This window comes from Nasonia vitripennis, assembly GCF_009193385.2.
Source record: "Nasonia vitripennis strain AsymCx chromosome 3 unlocalized genomic scaffold, Nvit_psr_1.1 chr3_random0004, whole genome shotgun sequence".
Classification (NCBI taxonomy): Eukaryota; Metazoa; Arthropoda; class Insecta; order Hymenoptera; family Pteromalidae; genus Nasonia; species Nasonia vitripennis.
Genome location: NW_022279623.1, coordinates 3,609,528 through 3,627,399, shown reverse-complemented (window position 1 = coordinate 3,627,399; position 17,872 = coordinate 3,609,528). Strand labels below are relative to the sequence as shown.

Sequence of the window (17,872 nt, the reverse complement as noted above, 5' to 3'; positions counted from 1 at the left end):
TTACCTGTGAAGTATAGGATAGCTCTGGGGACTATTCTCTCTCTGATGTAATGGCCAATTTCAAAATCAGATGTTAGCAAGACTTGGGTTTCATCATCAACTTCTGCATCCGCATCATCGGGCACTGCAAATTTATTGGAAAATAAGCCATGAAGATGTTAAATGAAATTTACACCATGAAAATTATATTATGAATGGACTTTTTTATCATACCAATTGGTGGAGTGAAGAAATTAAAGAATGAATCATTCTGAACAGTCTTGGTTACAGTACGCTTGGAACCTCGAGACTTGTGTTTCTGACTTTTCTTAATCGTTTTGACGGTGACGTTCTTTCCTTTTTTCCAGTCAATAATACAACCCTAAAAATATTTAAACAAACAACTTTAGTACATTTTCGACGATAATTTTGTTCGTAACTTTTTTGTTTTATTTACTTTGCACTTGTAAATTTCTGGACCTTCAAAACTGAAAGGATCATCTTTTTCAGGTACACATTTCATGTGATACTCCTTTGTCAAAACTGAATTAGAAAAGTAATCGTTTGGAGAAAAGTGAAATTCTAATACAAAACCCTAAAAATAAACATATACAATGTTAAAATATAAATTTATAACGGTCAAATTTAATACATATTTTAACTGTAAACGCACCATAGGATCTTTCTCTAAGAACAGAACTTTGATGTCATACAGGTGCTTCAAAATTGGTTCATCATGTTCCTGAAGCATTTCAGCCAACATTCCAACATTTTTGAATATTGTTAACCAGAAATCTGGAATGCCTTTGACATTTTCATCATCAGCACTGTAAAATAATAATTCAAATTAATGATAAAAAGAATTATTTATTTATATACATTAATTTTTAAGACAATGGCAAGTTGTGCTTCAATTGATCATAATAAAAATATTACATGCACAATAAAAAGTATACATACCTATTGTCTTTTTTGATCTGTGCTTCATCTTTAACTTCAATGATCTTAACTTTAGATTTCAAATCAGTACTGATTTCCTCTTCATCCTCGCTCTCCCACAGACATTCCTCATCTTTTGGTTCATAGATACCAGAGACAACGTTACTCCTCTGTTCATAATAAGGTGCGCAGAGCTGGTAGTACCGACATTCAAGGGCATGGACCTCTTCGTAAAACTTGGCTTCGATGTGTGTTGTTTTCAGCTGAAGCTGCTTTAATGCTTTGATCCTTCGTTTTACTGGGGCAGGCAGATGCTAAAATGAATGTTGTCATTAGGATTGTTCAATAATTATTCAAAACATTGAAATTACAAGAGAGAGTATTCCAAGCATACTTCAATATTGAACTCGTTCAATCGGTCTTGTAAAGCTGCCAGAAGGTTTTCTTGAGTGTACTTTTTGGTGGGCTTGGTGGTTTCATCTTCGTCCTCCATGGAATCCAAATCACTGGCACTGGCACGCTCAGGGTCCACAGCCATTTTGTATCAAAACTGCAAATCAGACATAGAAAGTGGAAATCAGCTGAACATGTGCTTGGTCAAAATTTGAATGTTCAAGGACAGACCTTGACCAAACGCGCACTAAAGAAGGTCTGCCATTCAACTAATTCAAGGAAGAGCGAGACGAGACGCCGTAGGTAAAAATAAAACACATGAACAACTAGGCCGATCGATAATCGATAATTAAATAAAACACCGCAATAAGACGTGTAAAACAAAGTCTCGGATAGCCACGAGGGACACTATACACTACACACCGGGTACCGGGTACAAGCATCAACGAAACGCTGCTAAGATCTGAGTATGCGAGAGCCGATTTCAAGCGAAATGCGTCGCAGATTCGTGTATCGACGGCAGCCCATGGCAACCGCGCGCGAGATCAGATCGCCCTCGCCATTTTCCCCGCGCGCGCGGATGTCGACGAGGTTATGGTTATATTACCAGCAATGGCACGAGGGACGAGCTGCAGTTTGGCGCGCAAAGAAAAAGAAAAAACTCGGCCCAAGTGCACGGGCTCGACTCCAAGTCGTTCGCGACGTAGTTCCCAGCCCGTAGCTCAAACTGACGAACTCGTCGGTCGTATAAATATAGAGCCGTCTGTTCCCGGTTCCCGAGAGGCGGCGTGCACATGGAGTCCGCGAGGAGTTAGCAATTGCGCGACAAAGGAAGACAGTCACCGAGTGTTTTTCAGCTCTAGAGATTCGTTTTTTACGCCAGCAGAAAATGCGAATTCGAAACCGGCGGCTCGAAGACTTACCTTAGGTGCGGGTTGAGGAGACGAGGACGACGATGATCTGGTTCAGCGGCAACGCGCGGCGAGACACAAGAAGAGGAGAAAGAGCGAAGTGCGCGCCACACTCACGCCAGCGGGCAGCGGCGAGCCGCGAGATAGCTACGCAGGAATAATGGATATTATATATATACCTATAAGTCAATCGTTATTTTTTCTTATTTTTATACGCGCGAATATTCGAATAGATAAGTAATATTCCAAATAGAAATTATAGTGAGCACGTTCATGTACTAAAAGAATGAATGTTTGATCTACGAGATTTCGGGACTCTAGAATTTAACGGCTTTTCAAGTGTTTTTTCCCAAAGGGTCAGGGAGGAATGTATAGGTATGTCGGAGGCGCATACGGCGACAACTTTGATGTGCAGGGTATACGAACACAAGGCCGGTGATGGCCGAGAGGTCAGAGGGTTCATCGAGCGAGCGACAAGTTTGAGTACTTAGACTCGCATCATAGAATCATTCCGAGATGGATACTTATTAGCGAACACATGCATTTTCATCGCGAAATTTTCACTTTGAGATTTACAAAGTTATTTTCCATTTCAATACTTTTAATGCGGCCGTTGCCGGTCTCAAGCCCGGATGAACGCAGAGACAAGGTGTCATCATTTACAAAATCGAGAGTCTTTTTTTTAGATTCATCTTTATTCATTTATTATTATTTAAAGTAAATTTAACTATATTCAAATCACGCGCTCGCGCCAGTGCTACCGATAGGCCAGGTTATATATAGTGTGTGTTACCAACGCAAATAATAGATCTTGTGGTACTCCTTCCCTTGGAGATACCCTATTCGGCTATTATAGTTTTTTATCTTTGTAACTTCGTGCTCATCGGATAATCGTTCGATATATAGTGAAGAGTGTACCTACAATATTGCAGGAATTGACTTTTATTGCGTTTTTTTTACTTTTTCATATAATTTTATTACATTTCGAATATTGGGAACAAGAAGATATATCGATAAACTAGTAAGTATAGTTCCGCTTTTAACGATAAAACTATCCGATGGGCACGAAGTTACATAAATGAAAAACTCGATGACCGCAAGTCGGACAGAGTAAAGGAGTACAGGGAAAGACAACTAATAAACATTATGTGCTGAGCCCTGTGGATGTGATATGTGAATGTGGACTCGGCGTCCAGCTGATTCGATGCGAATCCAACGAGTGCCGCCACCTATCGCGTAACAGCTGAGTACCTCTAAAGTCGTAACACTTCGAAAAGACTAATAAGAGAGAGAAAGATATATATATATAGAGAGAGAGAGAGAAAGTGCGTGTGTAGGCCGCGGTACAGACACTGGCGCTACTCTTTCTGGCGCGAGCGCGGATATCGCGCCGAGTTCTGCTCCTCTCGCAGCTGCAGCAGCGGTGCAGGAAAAACAACTCCCGGGGACGACGCTGCTGCTGCTCTGTTGAACCTGTGCAGCCGCCGCAGTCAACGTCGGGCATCCTCATCATCAGCTTATTATGATCGAGACGCGAGTATGCCGCTGCTTATTTCTCTTGACGCTCCTGGCCGCGGTAACGCAGATACAGCCGTCTCTGCACGGCCACAACAATGGTGAGTTGCCACTTTTTACGCTACCCTGCTCTGCTCTGCTCCGCTGCTACTCTGATGCTCTCTCCCTCCCTATGGCTGCGCTGCGTGTGGAGCTAAGTATGTTTTCATGTCGCTGACTGCTGGCTCGTGCAGCAGCGATCCTATATAGGAGGACCTCGCCGTCGCAATAATTATCCACGACGACGGACACGCGTGCGAGCGCGCGAATCCGAGCTCCCTTTTGACTGGCTCTAACGATTTTCCCCCCCGAGAGACCTCCCGCTGATTACCTATGCTCTCCCCGTGTAGCCGAGTTCCGAGCCCGCACCTGAAGGTCACCGCGTGCTTTCCAGCCTGAAAATCGATTGGTTTCGATTTTTCGAGCCGCTAAAATAGATAATCGATCGCCTGTCGCCCTGGCACTCTCGCCAATTAGTCCTATCTTTTATTGTGCCTACACTCGAGCACTGACTCAGTGATACTGCAACTGCTGAGCGAGGTGCTCGGAGAGAGGGAGCTTCCAGCCTCTGCGCTTCGTGCTCTTTTGATGAGCTAAGAGTTATGTCGATGAATGTTGTTGTTCTTGTGCTTTCAGCATTCGTCCAGGATGACAGCGACGTACAGTATCTTCTGGACAGCATACCTATTTCGATGCACAAGGTGAGCCCTCCAGTAAATCCGCTTATGAACTGTGAATACAACGTTACTTTGCTCTTACCATGATTAATTTTTACCTTATGTTTTAGGGCTTTGCTAATTCAGTGCATGTGGCTGGGTAAGCATAATACTTGTAACGATAATGGTCAGTGAGAATAGGAAAGGTATTAGGAATTTTTTTTTCAATTTTCTATTTCTACAACTGCTTTACCTTATGTAACTTTCAAATCATACAAATTTTTTCACACTTGTTAACTCTGGTGCAGTTTAAATAGTAGATAACGATGGTAATTACAGTGACAATTTAAGTGTGGATTGTAAATGCTTTTGCAGTGTCAGTCTCAAGGTTGCTAACCGATGAGTTTAAAAAAATTCATCCATATTCCTGATCGCTAAAATACTAATTATTTCTTAGGATTTAACAAACTAATATGAAAAAAAATTTTGGTCAATTACTATTTCAATTCTAAATGTTGCATTATTGCCTTACTAATAATGTGCTAATTGATGTATTTACCAGTTGCTGCAAACTGCTTTTTCTTGTTACCTTTCCTATTTTCAATCTTACGCAGATGCTACTATTCATGAATAAACATGAACAAGCTCCTAAAAGCATGATGAATATCTATCTCTAAAACTTTTAAAGGGATTCCATATCAGAGGAAAATGTACAAGATTCTCTTTCCCACATTGAGTTTGAGCCAAATATTTTGGATTTTAAAGAAAGGTATTTCTATTTGTTTATTTGCTCAAAGATATAATTCGATTATCTAGTTTATTTCAAAATTGGTACAAAAATACATTAATAATATAATTTTTAACAGACAACTTGGTGTACCCCATCAAGAAACTGTAACATTGTTTAACAGAGATGACAATCGGACGATTCATCTCGCATCTATTTCTGGAAACACACAGCATTTTCACTCATCCTTTTTTCAAGATAAGGTAGGCTTCAACTTCTATGCAATTCCAATTACATATGTTTGTAAAATTAAGCACTAATGTATTTCAAAATTTTGTAGGTGATTCCTCCACTGGGAAACACAACTTTTAATGTTGTATTTTTAGGCCGAGAAGAGGGAGAAATTGACAGTTACCTTTTCATACACACATCAGATGGAACATTAAAATATCAAGTATGCAAGCAGATTTGTCAACCTGTTAATGCAAATATATGTTATTGATAATATTGTCCTTCTTAAAATAAATGTATTACAGGTTAAAGGTGTAAGCATAAGTAGTCCTTATCGACTGCGACCTGTAGTAGGTGTGAAACTACCTATAAATGCATCATTTACGCCGTTAATATACATGCATAATCCTCATTCTGAACCTATGCAGGTAATAGCAATTTTTTTATTTGGAAATCGCACTTGTACAATTGAATTTACTCTTATACCAATTGTCACATGCTCAGGTGGTAGAAGTATACAGTAGTGGAAGGGAATTTCAACTAGAATTGCCTTCTGGAGAAGTTGAAGGACCTCGTGAACTATGGGAAATTCCTCCTTATCAAACAAAACCTGTAATAAGGTTACACTTTAATGCATACACCGAAAAGAATCATACTGCATATATTAGGTAAGGTATCCATTATATATTGAATAAATTGACGAGAAAACTCTGAACATGCTTCATACTAATTCATAAAAAATTAATAGATTCAGGGTTAACAATAGTGCCGAAGTACTAATCGTGGCTGTGGAGATTGAAGTGAGTAGTGGAGCTGGTCTTCATTGGGGTGGCAGTTCTGGGGTTGTGAACTTTGGTATGGGTGGATCTCATCAACCATCTATTCGTTATCAAATAGCTTTAAAAAATTCTGCTAAAAAACCTGTCAAAGTTCAAGTAAGAATTTTTCGGTTGATAATATTATAAAGTTAATGCAAAATACTATAATAATACGATCTTGATGAATAATTTTTTAGAATATCATCAGTACTCCAACATCAAAAGCACTGAAGATCAATTTTGAGCCTATTGTGATACCAGGAGATACAGAAATTCCAATTGCAGTAGGAACACTAGTGTATGATTGTAAGTGAAAAGAAATTATAGTTTTACATATTAAGAAAATGGAAAGCTCTTAATATTATCGCATTTTTTACAGGGAAAGCTGGTCTGGACTTAAAGCATTTTAAAGGAAAATTAATGATTAAGGGTATCGGGTCCGGCGGCTCTAGTCAAAAACTAGCAATACCATGGGTTGCAGAAGTCTTACAAGGAGGTCTTGAAGTGAACACTTCTGCTGCACATTATTGCTCGCCGCATTCCAGTCAACCGCGAAATTTCAGTGTTGTTAATAAATTTAAACTGCCCTTAGCAATTACCAACGTTTCATTACCTTCAGAGGCTGCACCACTTTTTACAGTAAGACATTTCGTTGTTCTACTTGAATAAACTGCTTCGTTAACTCGCATATTAATCTATTAATAATTTTCAGATAACTAATTTTGTCCCAAAGATTTTGAGATCTGGCCAAAGGGACAATATATTCACGCTGTCATTAACGCATGATAGAAAGCATGAGAACTTGCAGTTGGAGTCATCAATACTTATACACTCTAATGTTTCTACTACAGAAGTTCCACTACTAAGCTATAATGGGAAATTGCGAAAAATAATACCAGGAGAAAGGGAGAGTGACAAAGGTACAATGAATTTTGGTACCGTAAGCAGCGGTACAGAAAACGAAGGGATATTCGCTCTCGAAAATCAAAATCCAGTTAGTATAGAGTTACATGGCTGGGGAGTCAATATGCCCGGGGCTGTTTTAGAGTTAATGGGCTGTCAAAGTGGACCCACCGATTTATTTAATAAAGGCGTGCGAAATATAACGGCCTGTAGCGTTACAGGAAACGTGAGTTCAAATGAAATTTTGTTTTGAATCCTGTTTACTGTTTAGAAACTTTAGCAACTCTATTTTTATTTACAGCAAAGCATAAAACCAGGTTACTTAGCGATCTTTAAAATTAAAGTCAAAACTCCCTACGTCGAGGAGGATACAATAGTTGGCGATGTCTTTGTTAAGACAACATATGAAAGATTAACTGTTCCCGTTTATATGAGAGTAGCGCATGGAAAAATATCTATGAAGAAACTTACATTCACAGATTGTTTTCCAGTAAGTAAATATCAAATTAAGCTTCTTATGATTTTTGGCAGATTCTTAGTATTAAAATTATTTTTAGGGCTCTATCTGTTTGCAACAAGTAAAGGTACACTCAACTTTTGCAAGATCCATGGAAGTTACTTTTATAGCTCCAATGCACAAAGATGAACGAGTAAAATATATTCCTTTAGAAGAAACGTCATATCCCATTATTTCTAAAGGTGATAATCACATTGGTTCTATTATGATAGATCCATCAATTACTTGTAAACAACATTGTTACCTTGGATTATTCCTAAATAGCAGTGGTACGGTTCTCATAATTTAATTCATCAATGCATTTTTTAAATTAACGATACGGAAAAGTAATTCTTGTTACTATATTTTAGTTGGAAGTCAATGGTTGAACACTCTAAGCTTGCCTTCGCATACACGTGATTCTGATTTGAATCTTTTAAATACTCGTTACACCCGCTATTTGAACACTACCAGTGGCGGTTCTTGGGATAATATAACAATGCAGCTTGATACTAGCGAAGTTCGTGGACACAAATTTTCCGTGAATATGAAACCGTATTGGCCAAGTTTAATAGCCGGAGCTCAGAATACAAAAAACAAAACTTTGGTATCCTTTCCACTAACTCAAGTCGGAAATGTTTCGTACAAAAATATAACATTACACAATCCAACGTTGAATCTACTACTAGTCCACCTAGTAATGGACTGGAGTTACCCTCAAGGAATGAGACTGTTTCATTCCTTACCTAATAAGTAATCTTGAGATCGCAATAAACAATTTCTTAAACTAATTAAGTTTCAATGGATTAAAATTTGATTTATTTGTTTTGAAGATTCAAGCCTGTGTGCTCAGAATGTCCGTCGACTGTACACGGAGAATTTAAGTTGGATGACACTTCAAACGAAAAAGATTTATTCGAGCAAGAATGGGGCATTGGATCAGCACCTCATTCTCTTCCAATAGTCATTGAACCTAATAATACGAAAACTATACGACTGTCTTACTCACCCACATCAGCCGCTTCATCATCTGCACTTTTATATATCAGGTAAATTATATCAGCTAGTTTTCAAATCGAGTTTGGTTGACCGCTTCAATTAAGAAATAAATCTTATATTTCAGAAACAATATGACTATCTTAGAAGTAGTGCGCCTCGTAGGGCGTGGAGCTCACGCACAGTTCAAATTCGGCAATCGAAAGCCGGGCTCCACAACACCTTTGTTGTTTGAGCTTACAGAAAAGCATCTGAAAGATTGCGAGAGTAAGTCGATGCAATGCTATTCTTATGCAACATTATATATAAAATTCACTTACCATCAATTTTATTCTAGTTGATCAATCTCGCAAGGCTCCGTTGCCGAATCTGACGGTAAAACGCTCCTTCACGGCACGAAATACAGGAGAGCTGCCAATTGAAGTGCTCGCCTTCTTTATAAATGGCCTGTATTGTGAGGGTTACGGCTTCAAGGTACTTAACTGCTTACCTTTCACCCTCGAACCTAACGCCAGTAGGAAGATCGAGATTGCCTTCACGCCGGATTTTACGTTGTCGCGCATCGAACGCAATCTTTTAATACAAACGAGCCTTGGCCCGGAGATCGGAACCGAGCATGGTCTCAAGAGCGGTATGGTCCAGCTAAACCTTCTTACGACTCTGCCGCCTCAGAGTCTTGAGGCATGTGCCGCAATGATCGCTAGACCCAGTTGGGAAGCTGCGCTACAGTGGACGGCTACCGGACTAACAGTCTTTCTGCTCCTTTGTGTTTTAGGTATTCATTATTGCTAAATTCGTTTTTAATTAAGCTAGGAGATTGAAATTTAAATGAGTGTTTATCTTATAGCTGCTGCCTTCTTGGAGGCCGATCGTATTTTAAGGGGTGCTCTTGTAAGCATATCGCGAGGTAATCCAACGCAGCCTCCGCTGGATCTGAGACTTTTGTCGCATTCATCTCCGATGCAGCAAAACTCGTTTCAAGCGAATAGCAATCATCACAATAATCATCAACATCATAATCAGCATAGTAAAGAAAAGTTTGTCGACGACAATAACAAAATGTCAGTCGGTAAGCCCAGTAAAAAGGATGACAGTCTACCCGACTGGAACCTCATGAGCGTAAAGCGCGGCAAGGAGAAGGAGACACACAAGGGTATCAAGATACCTGACTGGTCGGCGGAGGAAGAGCGTCGGTTTCGCATGGACACCGAATCCAAGGATACCCCGTCGCTCAAACGCTGTGTCGCCGTCGCGGACTCACTCACACAGGAGAGCAATCATAGTGGCAGTGGTTCGAAGAAGCGGAGTGGTAAACAGCGTCATAACGCGCAGGATACTACTGCGACCGCGGATCATTTGACTTCCACTGTGCCAGATAGTCACACGACTCCCGACATGCAAATAGCGGAAAGAAAGAGCTCGCCGTCTACCAAGTCAAGTCCTATGACGAATAGGAAGGGCAAAGTAAAGGAGGAATCAACAGTCAAACTGGTCGACCACGAAGTCCTAGTGGACACGAGCAGTGCTTTTGCGAGTGCTCCAATAAAGGAAAATGTCAAGAGCGAGGGAAGTGGCAAACGTAAGCAATCCAACGGGAGTAATAACGCTGGCAATGGTAATCACAATACGTTCAGGAAGTGCGATGTTAATACTAGTCAGAAACTCACACAATATTCAGAAGAGGAAACCTCGTCCACCACGACCGAGAGCTCCTTGCAAGAGGATAACAATACGTACAAGGTTATACTTTTGTTTTGGATTGTATAATGTTAAGGAATCGTGATTTTCTTTTAATGTATTGGTCTACTGATGGCCAAGGTTTTTTATGCGGTTTTAATTGCATATGAGTTTTTTTTTATGCAATCATACACGTGAGTAGGTCGCCAATAATTTTAGTTCACGGAAAAATTACTTCGCGGGAATGAAACTAAGTAAAAATGGGAATTCGTTCTACAAGTAACTTCACGTTAAAATTATCATCTGCTTTTGTATTTCTATTTTGATAACAAACGTTTAATTGCACTTAAGCAAACATACATTGTTTGATATGTAAGCATCGGAGATAGAAGTCGGTTATTATTAACGTGTGCTGTTTTGCGAGCAAAATGTCAAAGATTAAAAATTCACGTTAAATGAGACATTTCGGTTTTAAAATGTTAAAATATGAATTCTTTTTTTGTAGTTGAGGTAAATTAAAAAAAAAGTGTTCATTTTAAGCTACACCAGATTAAAATATAATTATGATACAGGGCCTTTAATTTTTGTACAAAATATTTTAAATTCTCATTGAATTGCAGGACTGTGAAAATAATTGTGAAAAAAACGAAAAGACACAGAGAAAACCTGCTACAAAGAAATCCAAGCCACAAATTATTCCTGCCGTGCCATCTTTAGATTATAAGGACAATTACGAAGGAGATTGTGACGATGATGATTACGATAAGGAAAAGCAAGATAATCCAAATAGATGGAAAACAAGTACAACGCGTTCTGGAAGTAAGCACCATTTGTCGCGACTCAATGTCGAGTCATCACACAAACTACCTCGTCAAAAGCAAAATCCTCCGCGAAAAGAAAAAGCGTCACAGAAACGGCGAAACGCTGAGAAAAACCAATCGAAAGGTATGTAATTTATCTTGCATAATCTTGATTTTATATCTTTTATTATTAATTAATAATATCTCATCATGGTTAACTGATCTTCAATATTATCAATTTCTAGTAGCAACTACTAATGGAAGCACTCCACAAAAAGAAGAAACAAAGCCTCCCCCTGCAGCAGTTTCTCCACCACTTCCGCCACCACCGTCAGTTTGCTGGGGTGAAAATCGAGCGAAGTTCAGCGACGTCGTTGCCAGAAATCAGGATAATCTTTCACCCTTTTCCAATTACAGTAATAACAAACTGCATAAAACCAATTCACACACAGTACCTGGAACTTTAGGCGTTGATGATGCAGATTGCACAAAGCGTCAACCTATTCAAGAATTAACGTCGAACGAGTACAAATTTAAAGTGAAGCCAACCCAAATTACATCCAACGACAAAGATGGCCCACTTAATAATACAGATATATTAGGAATTCAAGGAAATAGTCAGTTGAATAGCTTCTTTGTGAACACATTCAACGAGCCATCTGTAAATTTTTTATCTTTGTTTGCATGCACAAAGGAAGGTATTAAATTTTTGTATTAATCAAAAAAAAAAATTTACAGTATGAACCAGAGTTAGTACCATACGATGATCTGCCTGATACTGATGAGCCACTTGTTGAATTGGAAAGTCCAGAAGACGATTCGCACTCTAGACTGTGGCATGACAGTAGCCCCATGCTCAATTTGTTACCTGAAAATGCAACTTTTCAATTGGATCCTCCAAAGCCTTCTGAGAAAATTTCAAATTTGCCAGACACATTAAAAGGTTTGACTTTTTACTCGCGATATAAACTTTTTTTTGAGATTGTTTTACGTCAATAATGATTAAAAAAAATTTATTACAGATAATTGGGTTACTGTAGAAACGAATTGGGAGCCTTTGTATACTCGCGGAGCTGTTGGAGAAGAAAGAAGTGGAGTTTGGGGTATAAATACAGGTGGTGTGTGGGCCGCTGCACCGTGGGGTGCGCCAACTCCTCCATCAACTTTACAACCTACGATCTTATCACAATCAAGAGAGCCAAGCGTTCAAGTATGATATAATTTAATTTATAACAAATTAATGCTTTATTTTTGTATATATATATTTAAAAAATTGTTATCTAGGAACGTTCTGGATTTGATCCATTCCGGTCTTTGAGTACAATATGGACACCATCTTCGTCAGATACATGGACTTCAAAGCAGAAAGAGTGACTACGCTATCAATGATACTCATTGATATTTTGTGATAAAGTTGATGTATGTTCGACGACTTTTTTTGAAGATTCTGAAGTAAGAATCTTAAGAGTGACGCACCAAATGTTTGTGATATGAAATATTTACTTTTTTGTTCCCTTTGTGATTTTCGAAAAAAAAAATAACGACAAATAAATTTTACTTAGTATACTTCGATCCAAATTTCTAAAGACCGCTGTACTGACTTACGCAATAGTTTATAACTGTTTTTTCTTTTCATATTTGATGATGGCAAATTAAAATAATTTCAATGAAAAACACATTTACATTTATTCAACCTATATCCAATAAAGTATACGATAACGTTTCTAATACTTAGGATTGTTTGTTATAAAAAACATATGAACAAAAACTAAAAGAAAATTTTTTATTTACATATCAAAGTTTATTTATCAAATCTACATTTAATTATAAATATTTTATTAGAAAATTTGTAATAATTATGGAACCATGTTTGCACTTTACAATTTTTTTTTTTTAAAGTTTCAATTCACACAGAAAACTTAATAATGTTACAATCTCATAAATGCGTCATTCTGAAGCCTGGTATTTTATTTGTATTTAGAGCACAAGACTTTGCTTGTTGTAGCCTTCTAAGCAGCATCTAAAAGTATTTTTTTTTGTTTTAGTCGTTTCAGCATGAACAGCAAAAGAAATATTTCTAATAAGCATACCATATTGTCTTCTTCAATTTTTCTCTGCAATTTTTTTCGATTTATAGCAGAACTACTTAATTTTGATTGGGGTGGTTGTACTTTTTGTTTCTGTGATTTCTGCTGCGCCATTATTTTTCGTAATAAAATTTCATTGTCTCGTTCAATTTTCATTATTTGATCATTAGTAAAACTCATGTTCTTTCTGTTGGGTCGAAATTGTACACTTCTATGGGGACGCACTTCATTAAGACTCAAACTCTTAGCTTTGTCTTGTAATGTAAGCGGAGGATCATCCCAGATTTTGGAAGTTGAAACAAATTTTTTGTTCAAGTTTGTTAAATCTTTCTTTTTTAGAAGAGTTTTGGGACTTGTGAGTTGCAATGATGGAATTTCAGACAACGAAGACAGATGTGATGCACCTGTTAATTCTGAATCATCATCAGAATTGTCAGAGCAAAAAGAATCATCATAAGCTGATTCAATATCTGCAGTGTCTTCTTCTATGTCTGATTTCAAAGTATTTATTTTTTCATCTCCTTCACCCGCAATCTTACTTTCCATGGATCTTCTTGTATTAACTTTTGTTTGAACTTCATTTTTTGTATAGTCACCAGATGACAAAACATTTTCTAATTTAAAATGACTTTCTTTACTTTGTACAACAGCCATAAGGAAAAAAAAATACTATAAAGTTTAAAAGCAGCAGACTAAATCATTATCAGGACTGACTCTAACCTTATAGTCTCAGTATAACCATGGTAACCAGGCAAATGAAAACAAAAAAGTATATAAATAATCAAGTGTTTGCTATTCTTATTATTATGTTTCATGTTTAATACTGGACTGAATTATTGAAGACTGCTTAATTTGTTTTAACTAATAAACATTATTGAAATTATTTTGATAATCATCAAGACAAGAGTCCAGTTTTCATCTTGACAATGCAAAACTTAATACTTAGTAAAAAAATCAATATGTGATCAAATTTTAATTTATAGGAAAATTTTGTCATTCAATAAATTAAAAAAAGTTCTAATTATGTTTATTTAAAAAAGGAATCGTTTATTTGAATAGAATTAAATATCAGAATTTATTTATAATTAACTCTCATTAGGAAATCCAAAAACTTTTAAACTACCAGCATCTCTTTTCCTATCATAATTATCCTTATCATCACAAGCATAAGCAAGCAAATATTGTTTAGGATGCCATGCAACTGTAAATGTGGCAGCTTCTACAGGGATATCAGTCACCTTTTCACCTGATTCGACTTCACCTATGTCTATAACTAAATCTTCAGAAGCAGCTGCCAATAGCCTACCATCGTGTGAAAATGATATAGTTCTTACTGGCCAGTCTAAACGAGAAAATGTTCTTAGGCAACACAATTCATCAGCATCCCACAATGAAACAAGAGCATCTGCTGAACCAGTTGCAAAATAGCGTCCAGTAGGATCAAATTCAATACATATACAAGTTCCTGGATGGGCTTTTATCACATGTAAAAGTTCCAAACTTGGATAGCTCAATATGTGTACACAACCTTGACCATTTGTTAGATAAAAAGTGTCGGAATCTTTGTTCCAAGATATTTCATTTACTTCAAAATTAAATTGCTCTTCTACTTTGATTTTCATAGCTCTTGCATCTATAAACGTGACTAAATCTTCTTTGTTACCCACTGCAATGGTATTGCCATCTGGAGACCAGGAGATATTGATATTTTCTCCTTTTGTACTTATGTTGGCTGTACATTTTTGTGTCCTTGTATCCCAAATTCGAACTGTTTTGTCTCCACTTGCTGTTGATAAAAGTTCTGGGTTCGATGCATGCCAACAGAGCTGATCAACACTTCCTCCATGTCCTCGGAATGTTGTTTCTAATTTCTGCAATATTTGTAATTATTTATTGTTTGCATATCAGCAAGACAGAAAGTATAAAAAAGTTATGGTATGGCAACATTGAATGATAAAACCACAAAAATAGAGTACATATATTTCTGCAATTGATGACAAATCATAATTGGTGTTTGTATGCTTAATGGCAAACGTTAAAGTATTAATTATATGAACATATTTTCATTTATAAATATAAAAACGCCGGTTGTATCACTGAATCTAGGTTAGGACTTACCAAACGATCCGGCGAAAGAGAGAATATACAGACGCATTTGTCAAATGAGCCGGATGCCAAAAGCTTCCCATCGCAATTCCACCCGACGCTGTGAACTTTTGCCGTGTGACTTTGTTGTTCGCGAACTTTATTGTGAGTTTTAAAATAAGTTATTAACTCTTCCACGCTACTTTGTGGTGCCATTTTGTTTACACTATCTGTACAAATCGAACTTCGAGAGCTCTCTTCTTCTTCTTCTTCTTCTTGTTATTGGCTGTGGATTGCTGTCCAAGAGCGGACTGCGACTCCGATGTGCCACCTTGCATGGTTGACTGATGGTAATGTAGATTTGGATTGTCTTGCATAAACTTGGTTTGAATTTAAATTCAAGTTAGAGTTCAAATTTGTAGATTGCAGCGTTTCAAGTATTCAGTAATTATTCTTGCTGGTTTTTCATTTGGATTTTTTAGCAGTGATGTTGTATCTTTTGGTGTATTCTTCTTTTTTTTTGAGTGGTAGTGGTTGAGTTTGTTGATAATAAGTGAGTATCTTTGATTTGAAAATCTGGGACAATCCCATAGTATATGGTCAATGTTTTCAGATTCATAGCCACATTCACATGTTGGAGATTGAATTATGTTTTTCCTAAATAGACTTGCCGACAGATTGTAATGATTTGATCTTATACGGTTGATGGTGGTTATATGTTCTCTTGGTAGGTTTATCTTTGTGAACCATGGTTTTGCTTCGTTGTCTTTGTAATAGTGATCGAAATAGTGTGTGCCTTTATAGGTTCCTTGATCTGTTATGAGCTGTTGAGTGTTTAAGATGAGTTTTTGTTTAATCTTATCACCAAAGTCTGAGAAAGGTAGAAGGTAGATAGTGTTAGTTCCATCTTTTATAGCATTTTTTGCGAGTGAATCTACTGTTTCATTATACTTTATGTTGACATGTGCTGGAATCCAAATTAAAGTGACTTTTATATTTTCTTGTGAACATTTGTTTAGCAAGGTTTTAATGTCAAGTATTATATGAGAAGTGTTCCTAGATTTATTTGGCGTATAATCTTTCAGTGCACTCAAGATACTCAGTGAATCAGTAAAGATGTAAGCTCTTTTGAAATTGGAGTTTATGATGTTGTTTAACGACAGAAAAATTGCTAAACCTTCAGCTGTAAAGATTGATGCTTCTGTATGTATTTTGAACTGGTAGGCTTGATTATTTGATGGGATAAACATTGCCAGTCCTGTGTATTCTTGATTTTTCATTTTCGATGCATCAGTGAAGATTGTGTACTGAGTGATTATGGTATCGTTGAATATTTTCTCAAATTCTTGGGGTGGGTTAGCTGATTTTTTTATGTGTAGTCCAGAAGTTACGTTAATATCTGGTTGTTCCACTATTGCTTCATATGTGTAATCATAGGGAATTGGATGAAGATGTCTTTGAATTTTGTTTTGGACTAAAGATTTTATTTCATTATATGATCTGATTATAGGAAAATTATTTTTAATATTAAGTCTGTCATTGTTAGCTATTGTAATACTAAGATTTTCTATTTTTTGTTTTAGCGGTGTATCATGAGCTATTAGTTTCAGAATAAAGTTGTCTGAAAGGTATCGTATACGGTCATTGAAGTGTGGTATTTTCGATTCTGAGTGCATAACATTGATGGGTGTGGATCTTCGGTAGCCTAAAGCCAATCGAATTGCTTGATTTTTGATTTTTTGAATTTTACTTCTTAGATTTGAGTTCTTTATGTGAGTTAAAAATAGTCCATATTCTAGAGAGCTTCTAATTAGTGAAAGATAACTCTGCTTCAATACTTTAGGGTGACCTCCCCACCATGTACCACGTAGGAATTTGAGAATATTAAGTTGTTTCGTGGATTTGGCTATAATATATTCGGCATGTTCATTCCAGGAAAGAGTATTATCTAATATCATACCCAGATATTTTACTGATTTAGATTCTTTTATTACAGCATCATTGAATTCGATCGAGTGGTTTCCATTTGTCTGCATGTTAGTGTTTGAGAAGATAATAAATTTTGTTTTTTGAGGTGATATTTGGAGTTTAAGGTTTTCAAAATATGCATTGAATGTTACTAGGGCTTGCTGAAGTTTCTCGATAGCTGTGGGTATATCTTGGTGAATACAGTAGATAAGGTTGTCGTCAGCATACTGTACTAAAAATATGTCGTTTGGCAAGATTTTTTTGAGTGAGCTTACATATAAATTATATAAAATGGGACTCAATACACTTCCTTGAGGAACTCCATTTTTTTTTTTGATATGGTCCTTGTAGTTTGTTTCCTATTTTGAAGAATAGTTGTTTATTTGAAATAAGCTTGTATATAAAGGATCTTGTTTTATATGGTATTCCTAGGTCTTTTAGTATTTTGTCCAAAATTTTTGGACATACATTATCAAAGGCTGATTTGATGTCGATTAGTACGCAGAGTGTATAAAGATTTTTGTGCGTAGCTAGGTGGATGTCTGTGAGGATATATGCTAATGCATGATGGCAGGATTTAGCTTTCCTAAATCCATTTTGCGCGTCAGGAATAAAATCATTTTTTTCTACGAAAAAGTGCATGCGTGTGTTG

General features: G+C 36.9%; 4 protein-coding genes across 12 annotated transcripts in view; 1 reads left to right on the top strand and 3 right to left on the bottom strand.

Annotated features, from left to right (window-relative positions):
* Positions 1-17,872, bottom strand: part of LOC100117842 (nucleosome assembly protein 1-like) — a 32,591-nt gene that overhangs the window by 847 nt on the left and 13,872 nt on the right. For 2 of the 8 annotated variants that reach the window (XM_032601689.1, XM_032601690.1), the window contains exons 2-8: positions 2,235-2,369; positions 1,313-1,468; positions 940-1,232; positions 653-806; positions 437-574; positions 214-361; positions 5-124 (exon numbers count right to left, since the gene is read on the bottom strand). In XM_032601689.1, coding sequence (XP_032457580.1) covers positions 5-124; positions 214-361; positions 437-574; positions 653-806; positions 940-1,232; positions 1,313-1,456 — 997 coding nt within the window. In that variant the 5' untranslated portion in view covers positions 1,457-1,468; positions 2,235-2,369. 8 annotated transcript variants of the gene reach the window in all.
* On the top strand, positions 3,117-12,754 carry LOC100117882 (transmembrane protein 131). 2 transcript variants are annotated; one of them, XM_008209619.4, is made up of 24 exons: positions 3,117-3,838; positions 4,413-4,477; positions 4,564-4,592; positions 5,121-5,201; positions 5,299-5,422; positions 5,500-5,613; positions 5,696-5,818; positions 5,895-6,058; positions 6,139-6,325; positions 6,406-6,514; positions 6,588-6,847; positions 6,921-7,337; positions 7,413-7,601; positions 7,669-7,897; positions 7,979-8,360; positions 8,441-8,656; positions 8,731-8,870; positions 8,941-9,378; positions 9,451-10,343; positions 10,901-11,225; positions 11,329-11,741; positions 11,819-12,023; positions 12,103-12,290; positions 12,365-12,754. In XM_008209619.4, exons 1-24 carry the CDS (start codon positions 3,745-3,747, stop codon positions 12,452-12,454), a joined length of 5,475 nt encoding a protein of 1,824 aa, XP_008207841.1. In that variant the 5' UTR covers positions 3,117-3,744; the 3' UTR covers positions 12,455-12,754. The 2 variants fall into 2 exon arrangements, with proteins under 2 accessions (XP_008207841.1, XP_031781615.1); XM_031925755.2 differs by having other exon boundaries at positions 11,326-11,741.
* On the bottom strand, positions 13,110-17,209 carry LOC100680468 (THO complex subunit 3). Its single transcript, XM_031925760.2, has 2 exons — positions 15,286-17,209; positions 13,110-15,038 (listed from the first exon to the last, which is right to left on the bottom strand). Exons 1-2 carry the CDS (start codon positions 15,466-15,468, stop codon positions 14,253-14,255), a joined length of 969 nt encoding a protein of 322 aa, XP_031781620.1. The 5' UTR covers positions 15,469-17,209; the 3' UTR covers positions 13,110-14,252.
* On the bottom strand, positions 15,663-17,288 carry LOC116416661. Its single transcript, XM_031925770.1, has one exon. It carries the CDS (start codon positions 17,286-17,288, stop codon positions 15,663-15,665), a length of 1,626 nt encoding a protein of 541 aa, XP_031781630.1.

Excerpts from the sequence above, each read along its gene's own strand:
- LOC100117882 (XM_031925755.2), top strand. The coding sequence starts at position 3,745 with ATGATCGAGACGCGAGTATGCCGCTGCTTATTTCTCTTGACGCTCCTG. Across the intron at positions 8,657-8,730 it reads TCTGCACTTTTATATATCAG|AAACAATATGACTATCTTAG; the intron begins GTAAATTATATC and ends CTTATATTTCAG. Across the intron at positions 12,024-12,102 it reads TTTGCCAGACACATTAAAAG|ATAATTGGGTTACTGTAGAA; the intron begins GTTTGACTTTTT and ends AATTTATTACAG.
- LOC100680468 (XM_031925760.2), bottom strand. The coding sequence starts at position 15,468 with ATGGCACCACAAAGTAGCGTGGAAGAGTTAATAACTTATTTTAAAACT. Across the intron at positions 15,039-15,285 it reads CTCTTTCGCCGGATCGTTTG|AAATTAGAAACAACATTCCG; the intron begins GTAAGTCCTAAC and ends CAAATATTGCAG.
- LOC116416661 (XM_031925770.1), bottom strand. The coding sequence starts at position 17,288 with ATGCAGACAAATGGAAACCACTCGATCGAATTCAATGATGCTGTAATA.